Consider the following 23,175-nt stretch of genomic DNA (forward strand, 5'->3'; position numbering starts at 1 on the left):
AAATCAATAAATCGAGCCGGGCGGTGGTGGCGCACGCCTTTAATCCCAGCACTCAGGAGGCAGAGGCAGAGGCAGGCGGATTTCCGTGAGTTCGAGGCCAGCCTGGTCTCCAAAGCGAGTTCCAGGAAAGGCGCAAAGCTACACAGAGAAACCCTGTCTCGAAAAACCAAAAAAAAAAAAATCAATAAATCGATGGATGAATGAACAAATGAGTCGTCGGGATGATCAGTTATGTACATCTGCTGCCCCCTGAAGCTTGCTTTGGTACTTGTGTTCGCTGTGCTGATAAGCCTGGTTCCCTGATTCCTAGTGACTGCAGCAGAGTTAAACACAAGACCTGGGGAGCAGGGGCCAGGCTTCAGTTAACACTGGGATGTGAGATCTCAGCAGAATGACAGTTCTGGGCTAGCCCAGCCATTGGGGTATTTTAGTCTTAACGCGCTTGCTTACGTAATCGGGAATTGTAGCTGCTCTCCTTCCAATGCCTGACAGTTAGATTTGCCTGTCAGGAATCTGTCCCTTCTCTCGCTGTTGTTGAAGAGCCGACAGAGCCTGCATAATCCTGGGAAAACTGTACACTTGGGAGGTCACTGGAAATGTGGTCTGGCATCTGCATTGTGTCTTTAAGTCCCTGAATCAACCCTAGTGCAGCCAGGCTGTCTGAGCTGTCAGTGTAAGGCCGAGTGCAGCTTGCTGCTAAAAGCCAAACTGACGTGTGTTTAAAATTCAAATGCTGTCTTTTAAAATACTGAGCTGTGGTGTCAACAAAACCCTTGGCAGGTAACAGGTCCCTGAGATGCGATTGGAATAATCAGCTACTAATTAGCCCTTTGGTTCTTGACTCCTTGAGAGATTGGCACCTTAAAAATTCTTTGCTCCAGCCCCATACCTTGTTCCAGCTGAGCCTTGTGTTGCGTGTTCTCATGCAGGTGGCTGGGGAACGGTATGTCTACAAATTTGTCTGTGACCCGGATGCGCTCTTCTCCATGGCCTTCCCAGACAATCAGCGTCCGTTCCTGAAGGCAGAGTCTGAATGCCCTCTCAACGAGGAGGATACCCTGCCACTGACTCATTTTGAAGACAACCCTGCTTACCTCCTGGACATGGATCGCTGCAGCAGCCTCCCCTATGCTGAAGGCTTCGCTTACTAAGTTTCTGAATGGCTGAGTGGCCAAACCCTAGAGCTAGCAGTCCCCATTCAGGCAAATGAGGGCAGTGGTTTTGTTTGTGTTCTTGGCTGTTCCTAAAGCTTGCCCTTTGAGTATTATCTGGAGAACCCAAGCCATCTCTGGATTGACACCCTTAAAAACAAATACCTTGGCTAGGGAGTGGGAACAGGGAGAGACAGAAAAACCACCAAGTGGCTGGTGATTCTGATGAGAGTCCTGGGAAGAGATGGAAGTGGAGCCTCCTTGCCATCATGGACAATATGTGCAGAGCAATACCTTGTTCAGGTTAGCGCCCATGAAAGGGGACCGAGTGTACGACAATCTGCATTGAGCATGTACTACTAAATGCCTTTACATAGAAGGGCTTTGACTTGCACAATTCTTTGGAAAGAAACCGCACACCCATAGGAAAGTGGAAAGGCTGGGTTGGGGAGACTCAGATTACTAAGGCTTGAATTTTGCAAAACTCCTGCATCTCAGTTTGGAATATTTCCCCTTAGTCCAGAACCGGGGCGGCCAGGACAGCTGTTACCCACTCCATGGTTCTCTGACCACAGCTCCTCTCGAGCCTTCCAGCCAGAGTGGTCAACATGTAGATCAAGCCCCTCTCCTCCCAGTCACATGGCTGAGTGTAGATGGCTTTCGTTTTAGAAGAAAGGTGATAAACACTTGACAGTATTTTGTTTTGCTTTGATTTGGGGGGATCATTTTGTTTTGGTGGTTGTTTTGGGGGGAAAAACAGTTTATATAAACTGATTTTTGTAGTTTTGGTATTTAAAGCAAAAAAAACAAAAACAAAAACTTTTTGGTAACTGCACTATTATATCCCTTACGTAGTCAGGGCCGTGTCCACTTACGAAGACGCTGCAGCTTGAGAGGGGCTTTGCTGGGGCTTCCCTTCGCCATGTAGAAGTCTGCTCGGTGCCTTGGGCACCAGACAACCTGTTGAAACACTTACACCTGATTTGTACATTTTTGAAGTGTGCAGGGCAGCCTGGACACAGCTTAGATTCCATGTGTATAGCTCTCCTTGCTCACTAACTTGCCCTCTCTGGGAAGCAGATGTACATACTACATGTCATGTCCATGTAACACCTGGTCACCTGGTGGGACCCTAATAGACATCAGTTTCTGTTTTCCTTTTTCTTTCAGTTTTGGACCTTCAACCCTGCATAATGGTTCCTTAGGGTCTGAAATTTGCCTGTCACTGACGGGTAAAACAGTGCTAGCTAGCATTCTGGCTTCCTGCTACTCTCTTCTTTTTTCAGTTTTTATTCTGATTGCTGTATTATATTGGGAATGTTTTAAACAACCAAACTGAAGCTGTATGAAAACTGGATTTGGAGTGGATGAAAGTCACCAGGAAGTGCCAGCATCTTGCTGACGCCCAACCTGTTGACGGGAGTCTGTGCTGTCCTTGACACTCCACACACATGAAGAGTGTTCCTCGTGTTCAGGACACAGAGCTGACTGAGTGTGGGATGGGCTTTGCTGTCCTACAGTGAGGCACTCCACAGCCCTCTCATGACCCACAGCACACTCGTGAAGAGGTGCACAGGAATGAGGGGTGCATTTTGTAACTGGGGAACTGAGGTTTTCCTCCTGAAAGCTAGTCAGCCCTGAGGTGTCAAGCCTGAAGCTTGGGCCTTAATGAGCATTGTACTCTAATGAAAGGACTTTTTCTAAAGCATATTTATAGCTTTCTAATCTACACATAGTCTATACATAGATGCGAATTTTACCCAGCTGGCTAGAGATTTATTTGTTGTAAATGCTGTATAGATTGGTTTTCTGTTTGTCTGTTTGTTTTCTCTTCCTCCCTTTACTTATACTGGTTTGGGGTTTTTTGTTGTTTTGTTTTTTAATGAATTTATGCTGTTTTACTGGGTATGAAGAGAACCCTCTGTGACCTGAGCTGCCCCTGCCCTGCTGTGTGACTGCACGGTGCACCGTAAGGGACATAGGACAGCAGCAGCGTCACTTTGCATTCCCATCCGACTCATGTACCCCCCAGATAGCTGTTTCCTTCAGGGTGTGGGGGTTCTTTCCTTCATTTGCTTCTTTTCCAGAGTGTGGAAAGTCTACAGTGCAGAAAGGCTTTAGCCTGCCAGTTGACTTGAGATACCCCTTCCCCCTGCGCAGGGCTGTGTACATCCTGCCGAGCTGCGTTATATTCTGTACTGTGTACAATAAAGAAGTTTGCTTTCCTTTATATGCTCCTGAAACTTGCCTCTTTCCTGCCATCTGTGTTTTAATTTTCAAGCAAGCAAGAGCCTGGGCTTCCTCTGAACTCCCTCCCCCAACCCCAACCCCAACCCCTGCTGTCTCCAACATGTAGCCTTACTAATGGGTGATGGAGTTGAAAGAAGTGAAGGGTTAAAAAATCTCATCCATGAGGCCAGCCTGGTCCACAGAGCGAATCCCAAGACGGCCAGAGCTATACAGAGAAACCCTGTTTTGAAAAGCAGAAACACAAAAACATCTGATCCAAGGGTTGGAGGCAGGGATCCTACCCCAACACAAGGTGAGCGAAAATTGCCCCCAGGACCGCTTAGTAATTCTTTTCTCCTTAAAGCATGATTCGTTTGAACCTTGGATTGTGTGCAAAGATTAACTAGGCAGGGTGTTTTTTGAGTCACAGAGTTTCTCCTTTCTGGCTCAGCCCCTTTGGTTGGTACTTTGAAAACTGGTAAGCAACAAAGACCATGTCCTGATTTTCTCCCAACAGGTTTTGCTTTGGACACATGAAATACTTTATTGATGATAGTCCCTCAAAAGAACTAGTTTATATTTTTTTTTTTTTGGCATCTTTCCTCCATGGCCATCTCTTGGGAAAAAATACATAACAGAATACACACATGGAACACTTGAGAGAGATGTGGGAGGAAGTCATTGATAGAGCTGTGCAGCGTCTTGTGTGCAGGGTTCCTGTTTCATCCTTGCTCTGCACTTTTTATTTGGGGCATTCAAGACTCCTGTTACAGTGTAGAGACAAAGTAGAGCCTCTTAGAACAGAAGGCTTTCTGTAAGTTATCTCCCATCTTTCTTTTGCTGTTTTACAAGCCCTTAAGTGTAGAAACATCCAAGACTGAATTGGTACACAGCCACTTCAATGGGAACTTGTGGGGAATGAGTGTCTGCCACATAAAACCCATTAGCTCCCACAGATGAGGAAAAGATGCTCGGGGAAAGGGGGCAGAGTGTGCAGGACAAAGGGGCTCTCCTCTCAGATTCCTGATGATAAAGCTCTGACGGTCATCTCCCCATTGTGTTCAGGCTCATTATCTAGCCTAGGCTCAGACCCAGATCATTAACCTAATGCCAGAGGTCACCCAACACGGTTGCCCTGCTAGTGTTGCATGCTGGGGTAAGAAAGCCAGAAAATGCGAAGTTTATTCTCCATGGGGTCCCCTTTCACGATCCAAGTTAGAGGAACAATGCCTATTCAGCTGTTAGATGACAAAGAGGTAGTCTGAAGGCAAAAGAATGTGATTCGAAAGCCAGAGCTCAAGTCTAAATTGTAATGCAGCTGGGACTGAGTATGGAAGATAAACCCTGCCTAGACAGTAGGGGACTTTGGGAAGAGCCGTTTGCCCAGCAGTCAGGTAGTTGGAGCATAGTGTGTCTCCAAAATGCAAGCTAAGGGGGGTGGGGGTGGAAGGAGTCCTGAAAAAACGATCCTAATACAAATGTAAAAGAAACACTGGTTCTCTGGGGTGCAAGTGCATTGTGCTTCCTATAGACGGAGGGATCCACAGCGGGACACAGGAAGTTGTGTCCTGGTGCTGGCAAATACACAGACCCTACGTCCAGCCTTTCCATGGCCCTTCCAATTGAAGAGCTGGCTCTCCACCCAGGCTTCAATTTGTTGACCTTGGCAGTGATCCTCAGATAGCTAACCATTTGGTAGCACTTTACAGTTTACAGAGCACTTCTTTTTTTTTTTTTTTTTTTTTAAAGTCTCCATTATCTTTTTGGCAAGCTTTCTTAAATGGAAACACTTGGTTGAAATCAAATCTGAAAATACGGCTCTTGGCCTCCAGGATTATTCTCTTCAGAATGTTCACAGCGGCTCCCATTCAACCCAGACTAGCCTCTGGGAGGCTGGACATGTAGGTTCTGGCCCCAGCCGGGTGATCTTGGAGGGCATCCTAGGTCAGTGAGGGCACTGGTGAGGTGCCACTTCCCAGAACTCCTAGGAGGAGGGGAGGAGGAGGAGGCATTTCCCAGAGAATTTAAGGTGTATGTGCACTTGGGGTTGAGGGTAAATAGAACAGTTAAGAATATCTTTGCTTCACCTTTATATAGTGCCGTTCTCCAAGCATACATTGTTCATTTTCTAAGCATCCACTGAGTGCCTACTGAATGCAGTCACTTGCTAAAGGCTTTAGAAATAGCAATTTCAAATGAAAGGTTGCTCTGTGGCATGGTAATGCTTAAGATGACCCTTCAAATGTTTAATACTCTACTTGCCAGCTCTTAAACACTGTTCCATCAGCTGGGCGGTGGTGGCGCACGCCTTTAATCCCAGCACTTGTGAGGCAGAGCCAGGTGCATCTCTGTGAGTTCGAGGCCAGCCTGGTCTACAGAGTGAGTTCCAGGACAGGCACCAAAGCTACATAGAGAAATCCTGTCTCGAAAAAAAAAAAAAAAAACAAAAAAAAACAAAAAAAACCAAAAAAACCCAAACAAACAAAAAGACACTGTTCCATCATCTAATTCTGCCCATCTTGCCTCGATGCTGGACAGTTACCCACTAACCTTTACCTCTATTAGTTGAATGTTAATCCCAGAATATTAACTCCTTGTGTACTCTCTACCAGGATCAAGGGGGAGGTAAGTACAGGGACTGGTGGGCTGGGAACTCCTGGCGGGTGCAGCTTACTCAGGTGGTCTCAGAGCATCAGCGGTGTCTGCTGTGTTGCCCTTTAAACACTGAGTAGTTCTCTCCCCGATGGTCCTGTTTCCATAGTGAAGGGGAATGGGTCTGGTTTCCATTGATCAGTTATGTCCAGGTTGCCAATTATGTGACAGACACTTGGGTATGGGAGAGTTACCACGGAACCCACCCGGGCCTTTCGAAGCTCTCGGGCTACTGACCAAACTTTTCTCTAGACGAAACTAGAACACATAACACACTGACGGTCGGCATCTGATAAGTAGCAGCATTCCATAGCAGGTGCTACTCCGGGGTGTGGAGCTGAGGGCAAGCGAATACAAATTTTTGTGCTTGGGACTTTGTGTGACAAAGGGGGAAAAAATGGCAAAAGGAATAAACAACTGCTAGCCTTTGCCAGAAGGTGTTAGCCACTGTGGGAAGGGGTCCCGGGAGACCCTGAAGGTGGGGTGGAGGGTTGCAGCTTTAAATCTTGAAGTCAAGGAAGGCCTCACGGTTGAGCAAAGACTTGAAAGAAACTATTGCCAGGTAGAAGTCTGAACGCAGAGTGAAGCTGCCTGGGGCTGTTGGGCAGGGCGTGGACTGAATTACCGGTGGGAGTTGGGTGGTCCACAGTGAGAGATGAGGAGCAGTCCTCCACAGGCCACACAGACAATCAGGATGCCCCGGGTTGCTTCGTTCTCGCTTAGCTGTTAAGAATGATCGGAGCTCAGAAGTGAGCTCATCAGAAGTTTACTTCAAGAAGTGGTCTTTTGACACCTAAAGTTGAAAGGGACTGGAGAGGACAAGGAAGGAGGCAAGAGACCCAAAAACCTGCGGCTGCCAAATGCAGGTGACTGGGCAGGGGGAGGCACACCCAGTTGCAGGTTTAAGTTGGCGCTAGTAAGTTTTGGACAGTTGTTGGGGCAATGGTTTGGGGCCGAGGAGGGTTGAAGTTGCTGTGAACTGAAAGCAAGAAAGAAACCTGAGGAGACATGACTTGTAGTTGGGGAAGAGTGGGCCTCCACCTAGGACATAATTTATCTTATGCAGCCATTAGAAATCAGATGGGGAACTGGAGAGTTGGCTCAGTGGCGAAGAGCACTGACTGTGCTTGCGGAGCACCTGAGTTCAATTCCCAGTTCCCACAGGGTGCCTAGCAACTGTCTGTGAGTCCAGTTCCAGCGGCCCGGCACCTCTCTGAGGGCACAAGGCACGCACACAGTGCACGTACATACATACACGCAGGCAAAATATACACATAAAATGTAAAATTAGAAAAAAAAGATCAGATGCGGGACATCAACTGGGATGCCGAGTCCGGGAGTTTAGGGAGGAACTCCAGGCGGGAGCTAGAAATTAGAAGTGTGTTTGGTAGCCCCGAGAGCTGAGACTGGATGGAATCCCTAGGGGAACAAGTGTAGAGAGAGGAGCTGTGCCCTCTGACACTCCACAACTAAGACGTGGGAGAAACTGGAGCAGGAAGGGAGGATGGCCGCCAGGAAGCATCTCCCGGAGGAAGGCAGGGTCCGCTCGATCGTTCAGGTGATTCTAACGTGACCTGATGGAAGAGGGCTGAGACTGGCAAAAATAGTCTGGGTTGACTTGCGTAAGACATTCCATGGTATAGCAGACCTAACAGCTCAGCACTGCTGGAATTAAGGCAGGGGAAGCCCGTGGATTTCCAAACCTTGGCTTGAACTCCACTCAGCCCCTTGTGCGTCCTGCTGCCTCCAGGCACAACTTCTGGATGAGTGGCCGGATCCTTGCCCACAAGTTCATAGAGTAAAAAGGCCTTTCGGAGAGGAAGGAGGAAGGAGCAGGGGCTGTTGCTGGTACCTTCCCGCCCCTTTGGGGTTCTGTGTATTCTTGTTTTATGTTCTTAAAGTGCATTCCTACTTTTGGAACATTAAATATTTGTAATTACCTTGTTCATATTTTATAATTAGCGCATGTTGTTTGTGGAAAAACTTGAAAAATCTATAACCAAAACTTCTTCAAGGCCGGGCGGTGGTGGCGCACGCCTTTAATCCCAGCACTCGGGAGGCAGAGCCAGGCGGATCTCTGTGAGTTCGAGGCCAGCCTGGGCTACCAAGTGAGTTCCAGGAAAGGCGCAAAGCTACACAGAGAAACCCTGTCTCGAAAAACCAAAAAAAAAAAAAAAAAAAAAAAAAAACTTCTTCAAAAATTCAAACTAGAGATCACGTTTAACACCAGTGTGCTTCTTTCCCGGTGCTGTTTTTAAAATACACAAGGTTGGGCTGGCAAGATGATTCAGGGAGGAAAGGCGTCTGCTGTGAAGCCTGAGGACCTGAGTTTAATTCCAAAAACCCACCTGGTAAGAGAGAATCAACTCCCCAAGTTGTCCACTGCCCTCCACTTGTGTGCTGTGGAATGTGCTTACTTGCACACACATGCACATTGATTAACTGACTGATTAGCTTGTTTTTGTTTTGTTTTTCAAGACAGGGTTTCTCTGTGGAACAGACCTGGCTTTCCTAGAACTCGCTCTGTAGACCAGGCTGGCCTCAAATTCACAGAGATCCACCTGCCTCTACCTACTGAGTGCTGGGATTAAAGGTGTGCGCCACCACTGCCCGGCTTATTGATTAACTTTTTTTTTTGGTTTTGGTTTTTCGAGACAGGGTTTCTCTGTGTAGTTTTGGCACCTGTCCTGGAACTCACTCTGTAGACCAGGCTGGCCTCGAACTCACAGAGATCCGCCTGGCTCTGCCTCCCGAGTGCTGGGATTAAAGGCGTGCGCCACCACCGCCCAGCTGATTAACTTTTTAAAAACAAAATTGGCCATTACTTCATTGTACACAACCTTGTAACTTGTTTCTTTAATATTTTAAAATCTTTCTTATCAAAAAACATAGTTGAGGAGATAGTTCAGTGGGTAAAGCTCTCATCCAGTCTTGAGAGCTGAGTTCAAATCTCCAGAAATCATGAGACGTCGGATGTGGAATCACATACACCTGTAATCCCAGAACTCCGGCAGGGACAGAGAAATCTCTGGAAGTTCATAGGCTAGCTTGTCTGACATAAAAAACCAGGTCATGGGGGTGGGCAGTATTAGTCTCAAGCAAGGTAGAGGTTCGGACCAACATGTAAGGTTATCCTTTGGCCTCCACACATGTGCTGTGACACCCTTGTGCCCCCATGCACACACGTAATACATATCATATACATACATGTAAAGATTTAAACATTTTTTTACTGTACAACACATGCATGTTGTTCCATAGTTTAAGGAGTCACATTTGCTGGGGATAAAGGTACCACAAAAAGAAGCCAAGTATCGGCACCCACAAAGATCAAACAACAGTAACCAACTCCTGTCAATTTTTTTTGGTTTTCGAGACAGGGTTTCTCTGTAGTTTTGCGCCTTTCCTGGAACTCACTTTGTAGACCAGGCTGGCCTCGAACTCACAGAGATCCGCCTGCCTCTGCCTCCCCAGTGCTGGGATTAAAGGCGTGCGCTACCACCGCCCGGCTAACTCCTGTCAATGTTACCTCCTGAGTACCTCTCAGATCTGTCTCTATCGTCTGTCCCGTAACTCGGCCCACCTGGACTGTGTGGCCAGCACTTAGCAGGTCTCACCTCCTCCTCCATTGTCCCACCCCAACCTCTTGTCCATAATGTACTGAGTGATTTTTTTGTTTTAAGGCTCTAGACATCCCCATGGGCAAAGAAGTTGCCGTTACACCGCCAGATGATAGATACTCCGTCTACAAAGTAGGAACTACACACCCTGTACCTCAGTGATCTTAAAAAAAGAGAGTAAGTTGAAAATATATAAATGGCAAACAATATTGCATAGTTCTATTTCCATGGAGTCTTAAACAGACAAAACTAAGCTATAGTAATAGAAATCAGAAATCAGTAACAGGGCTACAGGGTGGACAGCCTGGATACGCCTACCCGGCCCCAGGACCCACAGTGTTACACCACCTCCATCTCTGACCTCTAACCGCCATGACGTCCACGTGACCACACCTCACCCAAGGAGAAGATACTCCATGAATCTTGCAAAACACTGATTAATCAATCCCATGTTGTTTGCTGCTTTTAGTGGTTACAACTTCTTAAAGTAGAACTTCTCACTGCTTAATTATTTACCCATTTGCAAGATTAGTTGACTGTTTTTCCCAGAAGAGTATAAACTCCATGAAAGCAGAACATATTTGCCTGGCTAGCTGTGTTATCTCTAAACAGAAATCCCTAACTGAGGGGCTGGAGCGATGGCTCAGCAGTTAAGAGCCCTGGCTGCTCTACCAGAGGACCTGAGTTCAACTCCTAGCACCCACATGGCAGCTCATACTGTCTACAACTCCAGGTTCAGGGGATCTGACTTGAACACATGTGGCACACAGACAAATGCAGGCAAAATACTCATACTCATAATGAATAAACAAAATGTTTAAAAATGGTTTTTCAAAATATCTAACTCAGTGGACATGGAAAATGAGCATCGTTGTTCCCTGGACATTAGGGATGTGTGCAGGGTTCTGCCCCTTCTGGTTCATCAGCCACCTGCACACATGTGGCTTACACACACACACATAGATGAATAAAATTTTTTTAATTAAATCTTTTTAAAAATTATATTTATTTGACAATAAGGCTCTATATTTTAAAAATCATGTTATATGGACTGTCTGTGATTGTAAGTTCATGTTTATCAAAAAACAAAGATGTAACTAAATCTGACATACAATTATTAAACAAAAATTTCATAAATGAATATTTCAGTGAGCTCCATGGGAGAGTGACTGTTTTTCCGTTAGTCTGAGCAAGATGATCCTGGGCTTGGTGTCGGTTCTATTCCGACTTAGCAATTTTGAGTGAAGTAGTGAAAAATATCCAAAGAGAGATTTTTTTCTTCTGCTCGGTTAGTATTAAGACTGTAGCCAGATACATGACGGCCCTGTACTTACCAGCATCCTTTGCAATGCAGCTGTGCCTATTATTAATATACAATTAATATAATTATTAATGGCTTCTCAACTCAAATTCACCATTTTTTTTTCCTTTTGCTTTTTTTGCATCTCTGAAATGGTTGAGTCCTTGAGACCTTCAAACATTTTCCTTTAGTGTCTGGCTCCGTCAGTGGAAGACGCCAGCCTGACGGTAAAGAGAAAGGATTCGCTTCCTGTGTGCGTGATCCTGCGATGACGAGTCGCCTCACTTCCCCAGGACCTGGCTGCTGTAGCGCACAGGCAACCGACTTTGAGTGGCTCTGCAGTAGAATGCTTCTGACTCCGGGGCAGCTGGCAGCCTCTCCGGTGCCTGGCTCCTGCCACGCAGTGTCCAGAAGCACCCAGCACTTCCCTCCCTGGCAGATTTATAACAGAGTTCCTGATCGACTTCCCCAATGGTGGATTTCTAGTAGATTCTACCAGCAAGGCACTTTGGGCCTTCAGCAAGCCAGAGTCATGGCCTCTTGTCAGTAAAGGATTAACTCATTCTGCATTGTCTAAACATTGCACATTCCACAAAGGTTTGGCCTCGACCTGGCTCCTGGAAAATAATCTTTAAGCCTCTGGGATATCCTGTGTGATAAGACAGTCTTTACTTACCTGGGACCTTGAGCTGTACCAAAGAGTCTTTACTAACAGTGTGGCTCTTGGTGGGGTCTTTAAACTATGTGGCATGAATTGGTCTCTAGAGGACCTAGGAACCAAATAACTAAAGACCAGTTATGTGGACACTCAGTCATATCTACGTGATTAACCTCAATACATCTCGAAACATCAAGTCTCATCAGACTTCTGTGATGGACAGCACTTCATTAGTGTGCCCGCACATCGTTGCTGAAAGAGTTCAATGTTGTTTGACTCCACAGGGGGACAAGTGGAGGCTTGTACCCGTGTCCCCCAGACACTGCTATGTGCCCTGCCCTAGGGCGACTTCAATCTATACCTTTTTACTTTAGCGGGCCTCAACCCTGCCTGTCACCACTTTTCTGGGTTCTTTCTTTCTCACAAATGGCTGAGCCTAGTGGTGACCTTTGACCCTCAAATACACCTCTCCAATGCAGCCTGGATCTTGAAAAACAATGTAAGGACTCTCCTCAAGTCCTCTCCTCTTCTGAGCGCTGCTTGCCCTGGGCTTGGGGATGGCCACTTGTGCTTCTCAAGTCCCTGGGAGCTTAGTGAGTCCTCATGTGAGACTTGTCCTATGCAAATTACTTTGTGGTTTCTTTAGTTTGGACCCAGATGGATACAGTGGTCATGTTAGTCGCTTCTCTCTAATTAAAGATAAGCAAAAACAAGACATGTTATCTATGGTACAGGGCTATGAGATGAACGTGCGCTTCCTCCATATGTCTTTCCATTTGGATGGAGATGGTGGCGGGACCCCAAGCGTGGTGGAGCCTGAGATGGAAGAAGCCTGGGCTTCTCACTCACCACATGCTCAAGAGCCAATTAAGAAATAACAGTTCAGCTTACCCTATCTAACACACTTCGTTCAGTTAAAAAACCTCTCTCTCTCTCTCTCTCTCTCTCTCTCTCTCTCTCTCTCTCTGTGTGTGTGTGTGTGTGTGTGTGTGTGTGTGTGTGTGTGTGTGTGTGTGTTAGTTTGAATGTAATTGGCCCCCATAAGCTCATAGAGAGTGACACTGTGAAGAGGGAGTTGAATAAGTGTGTCACTGTGGGAGTGGGCTTCGAGGTCTCCTAGGCTCAGGATACCACCCAGGATCTCAGTAAACTTCTTGTTGCCTGCAAGAAGTAGGACTCCCAGCTACTCCAGCACCATGTCTGCCAGCACACTGTCATGCCCCCCATCATGATGATAATGGACTAAACCTCTGAAACTGTAAGTGAGCCAAGCCAGTTAAATGTTTTCTTTAAAAGTTCTGCTGTGGTCATGGTGTCTCTTCACAGCTATAGAAACCCTAACTAAGACCGTGAGTGTTTTGCCTTCATGTCTGTCTATTCACCTGGTGCCTGCAGAGGTCAGAAGAGGGTATCAGATCCCTCCGAACTAGAGTTACAGATAGTTGGGAGCCATCACGTGGGTGTTGGGAACTGTACCCAGGTCCTCTGCAAGAGCAGCAAGTGCTCTTACCTGCAGAGGCAGCCATCTCTGCATCCCCACTGTGTGCGTGTTTAATAGTAATGCCACTCCAGCATTAGATGTCTTTCCATGAGCTGGACAAGTGCATTGTCACTGACGGGCATCGCCAGCCCCAGGAGCTGCCTTACCAATGATTTACCAGTTCAGAGCTCTTCTAGGTCCTTCCTCAAATTTGTTGAAATAAGAAACTGGAATTCTGGGGAGTATCCTGAAGGGTCTTCGCCAGGACTTAGTTATCAAATGACTCTACATGTTTGGTTGTCAAAGGGTAGATTCCAGGCAGGTTCCAGCAACATCCAACACAACTTGTTAGAAGGCAGACTCTCAGATCCCAAACGTGAGAGATCAGAAACTCTAGGGAGATGCTGGAGCTGGCCAAACTACTTAGGAGGCTGAGGCAGGATGGTTACAAGTTTGAGGCTAGCCTGAGCAACATAGAAATACCTTTGTCTGAATATTAAGATAATACTAATACTAATACTAATACTAATACTAATACTAATAATAAGCAGGGCGGTGATGGCGCATGCCTTTAATCCCAGCACTCAAGAGGCAGAGGCAGGCGGATCTCTGGGAGTTCAAAGCCAGCCTGGTCTACAGAACAAGTTCCAGGACAGGCTCCAAAGCTACACAGAGAAACACTGTCTCAAAAAATAATAATTAATAATAATAATAATAATAATAATACCAAACCCCAGGATGAGGACCAACAATCTGTGTTTTAGCAGGTGATTTGAATGTGCTTTCAAGTTTGAGGATGATTACTACACATTGTACTTGTAATTCCATCTCCAGAACCCCACTTAATCTGATGGTTTCAAAATCATTTCAGTATTGAGATGTTCATTTCAACATACCTTTGCTGTCTGTAGTAGTTATCGATTGGTGTACAAAAACGCCAGCTCAAGGGCTAGGTAGCTGGTCCAAAGGAAATGTAGAGGGCTTGCTGTGAAAGTATGAGGACCTGAGTTCGAATATCAGCATCTACTTAAAACGTCAAGCACAAGAGTCACTGCCTGCCACCAGCCAGCTGTGCTGAGTTCCAGGTTAGGTAAGAGACCTTGTCTCAAAAACCGAGGTAGCCAACAATTGAGGAAGACACCCAGTGTCAACCTCTGGCCTACACTACACAGACACACGCACACGCACACGCACACGCACACACACACAGCTCAAACCTTGCGACTTAAAATCATATATTATTTTCTTCCAATTTCTGTGGATTTGTGCACGGTTTGGCCAAGTCCTCCACTGTGCAGTCTCCAGAGGTTACAGCCACCGTGTCAGAAAAGACAGGTGTTACATCTGAAATGCAGCCGAGAGGACTGCTTTTATGCTCACAGTCAGTGGCTGTGCCTGTTCTTTGCCAGCTGCCAGCCAGAGGCCACCCTCAGGTCCTTGCCATGAGGCTTGCCAACAGTGCCACTCGCTTCTTCAAAGCCAGCACAGGACACTTTCCTAACACAACTGGTGTTACGCCAGGCATAGCGGGGCACATCTGTCATCCCAGCACTCAGGAGACCGAGGCAGGAGGATCATGAGCTTAAAGCTAACCTGTGGTCCATAGTGACAGTTTGTTTAAAAAAGAGAGAGAGAGAGAAAGAGAGGAAGAGGAAGAAGAGGGGGAGGAGGAAGTGAAGGATGGGAAGGAAATGAAGTAAGGCAAGGGACGGGAAAAGACAAGACCGGTCTTATGTTGTGGCACCCGCCTGTAATACCAGCACTACCGAAGCAGAAGCTGGAGGGTCGCTTGTTTGAGGGCATTCCAGGCGACACAGGGGGATGCTATCCTGTAAACAAACAACAAAAATCCGGTATTATAATCTTGTGTGACGTAATCACGTACATTTCATCGGCTGTGCAGGGTGGTGGTGACAAGCTGGCCATGCAAGCAGTGGAAGAATTCACCAAGACACCAAAAGGCAGAAATGGGGACTTTATTAGATACACTCCAGACCAGCCACAGCAGACAGCAGAATGAAACTGTGCAGAGACATCCTAAGGGGCTGATTTTATAGGGCAGAGAGGTCCATGGAACACCAGGCAAGTGGTGTTTCAATGTCAGTGTCCTGGAACAATTGCACTTGGGGCTTATTGCAGTTCGCAGCAGCCTGGCCATCCGTCCTAAGCTGGAGCCCAATTTGTTGAATTCTAAAGAAACAAACCTGATAAAGCTGCTGAAAGGCAGGAACCAAAAGTGTAGAGCAAACATACAAAATGTTACTAAAGGGTTAAGATAGGCCAGTCACGGCTATTCCCGTTTTAGCCGGGTTGGTAAACTGCCAGAGAGGGGCAGTGGCGGCAGCAGGCCTGCTGTGAAGAAGCTGTACTCACAAGGAGAGACAGCAGGAAGACATGAGCCCACCATGCCATGGAAGGAGAGGCTGTGTATGTGTGTGTATGTGTGTCTGTCTGTCTGTCTGTGTGTGTGTTTAAAATCCCTGTGAGGCAGAAGCAAGATAGAAGACAGACTTAGAGGGGTTGGGGATTTAGTTCAGTGGTAGAGGCCCTGAGTTCAATCCTCAGCTCTGAAAAAAAAAAGAAGATAGGCTCAGATATCTCCAATTAGTGTGTGCCCATTGTCCAGTGATGTTCCAGTGGTCCTCTGGGGTCTGAGACTCACGGGTGGAGTTAAGGATCTGTCAGGAAGCCTGGGACTGTACAGGCCTGCGTGCCTAGCCTGGGAATGAATGACAAGCCCTGGTAGGATAGAGATTTTCTCTATCAGTAATAAAGGAGACATTAAACAGAGAACTGGATTTTTTTTTTTTTTTGGTTTTTCGAGACAGGGTTTCTCTGTGTAGCTTTGCGCCTTTCCTGGAACTCACTTGGTAGCCCAGGCTGGCCTCGAACTCACAGAGATCCGCCTGGCTCTGCCTCCCGAGTGCTGGGATTAAAGGCGTGCGCCACCACTGCCCAGCGAGAACTGGATTTTTATTTACTCAGATCCAGATAATTAGTTATGGCAGAAGAATAGAATATCTTTAAATGATTTTTATGGGAGTTGAGATTTGACTGTGAAATGTCCCCCATAAGCTGGGAGTGGTGGCCCGGGCTTTTAACCCCAGCACTCAGGAGACAGAGACTCACAACAGTCTGTAACCTGTTACAGGGGGTCTGATTCCATCTTCTGGCCTCCAAGGGCACTGCATGCACATGGTGAACATACATGCATGTAGGGAAACACTCATACACATATAATTAAAGATAAATGTGTAAAGTTTTTTTGTTTTTATTCATGTGTAGGTGTGTGTCCACATGTGGGTATGTACATGTGAACTCAGACAGGCATTGGGTCACCTGGGTCTAGGGTTACAGTTGTGAGCCACTTAACCTGGGTGTCAGGCGCTGAACTTGGGTCCTCTGCAAGAGCAGCCAGTGCTTTTAACCACTGAACCGCCTCTCTAGCCCCTGGAATTCTGTTGTTAATAATACCAATTATTTTATTCTGTGATCACGTGTTCCTTCTGCATGTTTAATACTGTGTAAATGACAAAAACATAACCATTTTCCTTTAACTGTTAAGGTCAGTCAAGACTCCTAGGGACGTAGGAGGAACTCAGGCTCCTTAATTTTCTCCACAAGTTGTACCATCTGCTGGGATGGGTCAGTCTTGCTGAAGATGTGACTTTCCATGGAGGCACAGGGGACATTTCCCTCTAATGACCCACCTCTTTGTGAGGGTGTGCCCTGGTTGGAGTCCCACCCCCTGAGTCTCCATGGCTCTCTAAGCAAAAGGGCAGGGGACTTACTGGGGTTGCAAGGCCCCGTTACAGAAGATTCATCATGCCAGGGTCCTGGCTGACTTTGGAGGTCAAAGGCCAAAATCTTGACTGTTTTTGACTTAGACCTCCAAGCTTTGATTGTCCAATACCCGAGAAACTGCAACAGAGGCACTCTGAGAGGCTGGATCACCTGGGCCACCTGTTTTCATTGGTGTCTGGTCCCCTTGTTTTGAAAACACACAAACTTTTAAAGGTAACATACGTATCCACATTAACACAAGTATGGAATGTGTGGTGTGCACAAGTCAGTTAAAGATGATTTTTTTGTTTTGTGTTTGAGCAGGGTAAAAGGCCTCTGTCAACTTTATAAGTCCGTTTGGACTGTATAACTAAACTGTAATATAAATCTCTATCCATGTCATATGAAAGGATGGCATGTAATAATAAGTCATGAGGACTCTGTAGCCAACAAGATTTATCATGTCTCATCTCGTCTCCAAGCTGTTCCCAGGCAGAGGGATCAGCTTACATGCCACCTATCCTGTAGTCTTTCTTGACTTCCTCTCCCAAATCTGTAGCCAAGATACTCAAGCGGTCTCCAATGGTCAAATCTGATCTCTATTGACCTGAAAGGAATCCACAGACTTTCATTTTCTGTGGAAACAAAAGCATAACCTCTTCCCCAATGTAATACATTTTTTGACTTCCATTTTAAAGTTAAAGCATTCCTAAAGTATGTAGGCTGGTTTAATGCAGCAGTCCCTTCCACAATCCAATGTCTCTCAGCAGCTGTTGTCTGTTCATTAGCATTCAAAAAATTCAAAATTAACAAAGTACCATATAAGGTCCAAACCCCCTGGGTTATAATATTTCCCATCCTTATATGGCTTGTTTTTAATTACTTTTCTCTTTAAATTTTTTTAAATTTATTTTTAATTTAAACTTTATTATTTTAAAACTATTTTTTATGGCTGTCTATATCCTTTTTCTTTTTTTTTCTTAAGCCTACATACATTGTTAACCACACTGTAACCTGTTTAGAGATTTTTTTTCTGTCTGAACTTGCTTTACTGCATATTTACTGTAATCTTTTCTGTCTGCATGAGCAAAACCTTAAACCGCCATGCAGCTCAGCTCACAGCATACTGGCGGCTCAAGCCTGCAGGCAATAGCCCGGAGACATGTCTGTGTACTGCAGACCACATGAGAGTCTGCAGGATGCCATGTTTGGCTCCATTTTTGTGTGTTTGGAACTCTTGTTTAAGCTTTCTCAGGAAAATATGTGGAAATATATGGCCCCACATTGTATGCCATTTGTACCAAGTCTTTCTCTGTCTCACCAGCTAGCTCCCAAATCACGACATGGAGACTTATTATTATGAAAGCTTGTTCGATAGTTTAGGCTTGTTTTTAACTAGCTCTTATAACTTAAATTAACCCATATCTTTTAATCTACCTTCTTTTACACAGTTTGGTTACTTCTACTCTGTAATGCCCATGCTGCTTGATTTCCATATGGCTGGTGATTCCGCCTTTCTTCTTCCCAGCATCCTCTGTGCCTGGAAATCCTGCCTAGCTATTGGCCATTTAGCTTTTTATCAACATCTTCACAGTGTACAAAAAGATTATTCCACAACATTTCCCCCTTTTTTGTCTAAATAAAAAGGAAAGGTTTTAACTCTAACACAGTAAAACTACATACAATAAGAGCAATTATCAGTTAAGACTTACATTCACAATGTCCAGTTTATTCAAGAGTCCCAGTGTTAAATTTCCACAAGAGTTTCTGGTGAGAAATGGCCTTGGACAGTGCATTGTTTTGGTTTAAGCAGAAAGAGAGGAAATGCCTAGAGATGGAATAATATGCTAGCCCTGGGATTGCCATTAGACAGCAAATGGCTACTTTTCCTGAGATACAAAGGAAGAGTGTCCAGTGGTACAGGCTGGACAGGAGACTGGGTGTTGGGTCTACTGGTGGCAGGCTGGGCCCACAACATTTACACTTTAGAGTAGGTCAGACATGGTGAAGAGGATGCTTTCCCAGATGGTGTGCAGGGCCCCACTGGCCACCTCATGAACTGGAAGAATATTTTCTGAAGGACAGAAGGTAACTTCTCCCTACTTTCCTGAACTCCTGAAGTTCCTGAAAAAGTGTGTGAGAAAGGGAGTGTTTCCGCGTTAGCAGGAAGAGGGATTAGAGAGAGCCGCACAGGCCGAAGAAAGAACAGGAGGAGGAGAAGCCAAAAGAGAGGGAAGTCAGGGTAGGTAGAGTTGTCGGGTGGAATGGTGTGTTTTGTAGCACCTATCCTATGAAATATTATGAAAGCGTAGAGCACCATTGTGCACTCACGGAACACCAGTATTCAGGAGGCTGAGGAGGCGGGAGGATCATGAATGAGTTCAGAGAAGAATACATAGTGAGGCCTTATAAATAAGTAAGATCACTAAAGCAGCTAAACCTGATGCAGATGGAGTAATCTATCAAGTTACCAACACAAGATGACAATGGGGACCTGAATACAGTTATCCAAACTGTAAAATTGACTCAAGCTCTGGATTATTATTATTATTTTTATTTATTTTTAATTTATTTTATGTGTATGGGTGTTTTGCTTTGCCTGCAGTGGTCATAAAAAGATGTTAGATCCTGTGGAACTGGAGTTACATTCAGCTGTGAGCCATATGTGAGTACTAGGAATTGAACCCTAGTCTTCTGGAGGAACAGCCAGAGCACTTAACCACTGAGCCATTTCTCCAGTCCTTTGGCCTTGGGTTATTATTAATGTGATGGGTGATGCCAAAAAGAAGGTACCTCTTTGACAAATGGATGTTCCCGTGGGTTGTGAATTCTGGTGGTGAGCTTTTAGGAATAATGCAATTAAGTTATTCATTTAAAAAGCCAAAATAGCCTCTTTAATTTCATCAGACGTCGTGATTAAATTTCCCATATATTTAATGAAAAAGAAAGGTATATACTGCTGAAAGTAACTAGCCAAGCAGCTAGCATATAATCTTATTTTTTGTTAATAGAAGGTGCAGAATCTTATTATCTATCATCTGAAATGAGTATCAACTGTAATTATAACAAACATTTCCTAATACGGGCTGATAGAAAGGGCTGAATGATGCACAGTCTAGATGCACTCATTTGAGATGTCCGTATGGCATGTACTCTGTGAGCATGTATTTCATTTCATTAGCTCAGCCTGGTAACAACTTCAAACCCATGAAAAGCAGAAAAAAAAAAATAGCATCATGAGCACTAATCAGCACTTGGCTTTAATTCTTGCAAGCTCCTCTCTGCTCACCTTGTGAATGAACTTCAGCTCCTAAATGCAAGAACGTTCCCCAGGCTTATGGTTGAGTGGATTGTCTTGTAAGCTGGGCTTGTCTGCCACTCTCTCGTGCTGGGACACTGACTCGGTGTGTTTGGCAGGGATGCTCTCGAAGAGTTGTTGTGCGCGTCCCATCATCACACCCCTCTGACAGCTACAGATGGCATCACTCGCAGGAATGCTGCCTTTGATGACTTTGCTTTTGGTTCTATGAGTAGCTGCTCCTGTGAACTCAACTGAGGTGTCCAGCAACAGGTTAAAAAAAAAAAATGTGGTGCAGATGCACAATGGAGTACTATCCAGCCAAGTTTTCAAGTATTTTATTTATTCCTTGTGTGTGTGTTTGCACTTGTATATGTGGGGGCCATATGTGTGTGGAGGTCAAAGTACAACTTGTGGGAGTTGGTTATCTCCATCATGTGGGTCCTAGGCATCAAGCTTGGTAGCAACCATCTTTGCCCTCTGGGTCATCTTACCAGCTCCAGCCATTAAGAAAAATAAAAATTTAAGTTCTGTCTTATTTTTTTTCTAACACAATGGACCTGGAGATCACAATGTTACCTGAAATAATCCAAGACAGAACATCAAATGTTGCATGATTTTCACTAATATGTGGACTCTGGAGAAGCTGAGCGCATAGGTGCAGTGTGGAATAGTAACTACCAGAGACCAGTGAGGGTAGGTGAGTGTTAAACACTTACAAAATCATAGCCAGATAAGGGGAACGCTCTGGTGTTCTACCCCACAGAAAAGCAACTCTAGTCATAAGCAATATAAATATTTAAAATAGCTAGAAGGGGATTTTGAGCATTCACATCACAAAGACTGCTAAATGTTTGAGATGATGGACAGCCTCAGCACCCTGAGTCATACACAGGATATTAATGTGCTGAAACAGCACACTGTACCCATGCAGATGAACAATTTTTCTGGCCAATTCTAAAAATAGCGAAAGAAATAAATAAAATAACTTTTCTCCTATTGCTTAATAATAACACATTCACCAACTAAATGTCACCTGATTTTTATTTTTGGTGGGGGGGTGTTTAGACAGGGTTTCTCTGTATAGCCTTAGAGGTCCTGGAATTCACTTTGTAGACTAGGCTGGCCTCAAACTCACAGAGATCCACTTGCCTCTCTGCCTCCCGAGTACTGGAATTAAGGACATACATCACCATTGCCTGACTCACCTAAAGGGTTTTTTTTTTGTTTTTTGTTTTTTGTTTTTTTTTTTTTTTTTTGTTATTGTTGTTGTTTTTTCAACATAGGGTTTCTCTGTGTAGCTTTGGAGGAGAAGAAGATGCCAGGGGCCAGCCACACAGCCACACAACCAGCCATGGCATAAGAAGGAAAGAAAGACATATAGAATAAAGAAAGATAAAAAGCCCAGTGGCAAAACATAGTTAAAGAGAAATGGGATAATTTAAGTTAGAAAAGCTGGCTAGAAACAAACCAAGCTAAGGCTAGGCATTCATAAATAAGAATAAGTCTCAGTGTATTTATTTGGGAGCTGGGTGGCAGGTCCCCAAAGGGTAAAAAAAATAAAAAATAAAACCCAGCTACAGTAAACACCTATAATCCCAGCATTTAGGAGGCCGATGCTGGAGGATCTATGCAAGGACAGCTTGAACAAACAGGGAGAGTGGAGGGTGTGGGGGCAGGAGGCCAAGCCAACAGCTCTCCACTGCAATGGATCAGTTCATTAAGATGCTTAAACATCGCTGAAGCCATTTAAAAGACTAAGATTGTAGGATAGAAAGTGAAGCCAGACATCCACACAGTCTTTACCTCAAATTCATTCCATATCCTAATTTGTATATTGATAATAAAGAAAGAAGAAAAGCAGGTTATAGAGCCCTAAAGAAAAATGAAATCATGACATTTGCAGAAAAAAAATGGACAGAGCTCAAAATCATTATGTTCAGTGAAACAATCCAGTCTCAGAAAGACAAACATCATTTTTTTCTCATGTGGAATATCTAAATTTCATATGTGTCCATAGGTGTTTGAAGATCACAAAACTAGAAAGGCGACCATGAGGAAAGGAACAGATCGTAAGAGGGGTGAGAAGTAGGACAATAGAATTGTTACATAGGAAACAAAAGAAATCAACGGGATCGGAAGAGAACAGGTGTCAGAGACAAGTGAGAATGAAGAATTACCACCCGTGTGTATAAGATGCCAAGACTGAACCTGTGTCTTTGTATGCCAACCTAAAGTGACTAAATAAATCGGTGGGAACACAATATCATCATTTTTACAGATGTTAAAAAAATTTAGTAAAATTTAGAGAACAAACATTTACGTCACTAATGCTCAGCAGTAAAGAGCACTGGCTGCCCTTCCCAAAGACCCAGGTTCTATTCCCAACACCTTCATGGTGACTTGCAACTGTCTGTAACTCCAATTCCAGGGGACAGACGTCCTCTTCTGACCTTGACAGGCACCAGGCAAGCATGTGGTACACATATATACATACAGGCAAAACAGTCATACCAATAAAATAAATATTTTAAAGTATTTGTAGATAAATCACTAATAAGCCAGGCAGTGGTGGCACACACCTTTAATCCCAGCACTTAGGAGGCAGAGGCAGGTGAATCGAGGAGTTCAAGGCCAGCCTGGTCTACAGAGTGAATTCCAGGACAGCCAGGGCTACACAGAGAAACCCTGTCTTGAAAAAAGCTAATAAATAAATAAATCACTAATAAACATGGGATGGATGAGGATTTAAAGTGGTTATTGTAATAGAATTAACCCTAGCTAAGAATCATCAATAGACACTGAGTGAAAAGTCTGAGGGCTGACTAGATGTTTTTAAAGTCTCAGAATCACTCTCCAAACATAATCATCAATTATGAAGGACACAGAGGTGTCTTTACAGTACCAGCCAGCCTTAAGTACTCAATATAAGATCGCTGGTTGCTTTAGCTCAGGCTGCTACAACAACACACTACAGCCCGGGTAGCAGATGGAGAGCAGAAAT

The 23,175-nt window shown here is 44.9% G+C and overlaps 1 protein-coding gene across 5 annotated transcripts in view; it reads left to right on the forward strand.

Moving 5' to 3' along the window:
- Positions 1-3,381, forward strand: part of Etv5 (ETS variant transcription factor 5) — a 64,422-nt gene extending 61,041 nt beyond the window's left edge. For all 5 annotated transcript variants that reach the window (XM_052740213.1, XM_052740215.1, XM_052740214.1 and 2 more), the window contains one exon: positions 930-3,381. In XM_052740213.1, coding sequence (XP_052596173.1) covers positions 930-1,151 — 222 coding nt within the window. In that variant the 3' untranslated portion in view covers positions 1,152-3,381. The remainder of the gene's footprint in view (positions 1-929) is intronic.
- Positions 3,382-23,175: the final 19,794 nt, after the last annotated feature.

Source organism: Peromyscus californicus, unplaced genomic scaffold (assembly GCF_007827085.1).
Source record: "Peromyscus californicus insignis strain IS unplaced genomic scaffold, ASM782708v3 Scaffold_16__1_contigs__length_79575227, whole genome shotgun sequence".
Lineage (NCBI taxonomy): Eukaryota > Metazoa > Chordata > Mammalia > Rodentia > Cricetidae > Peromyscus > Peromyscus californicus.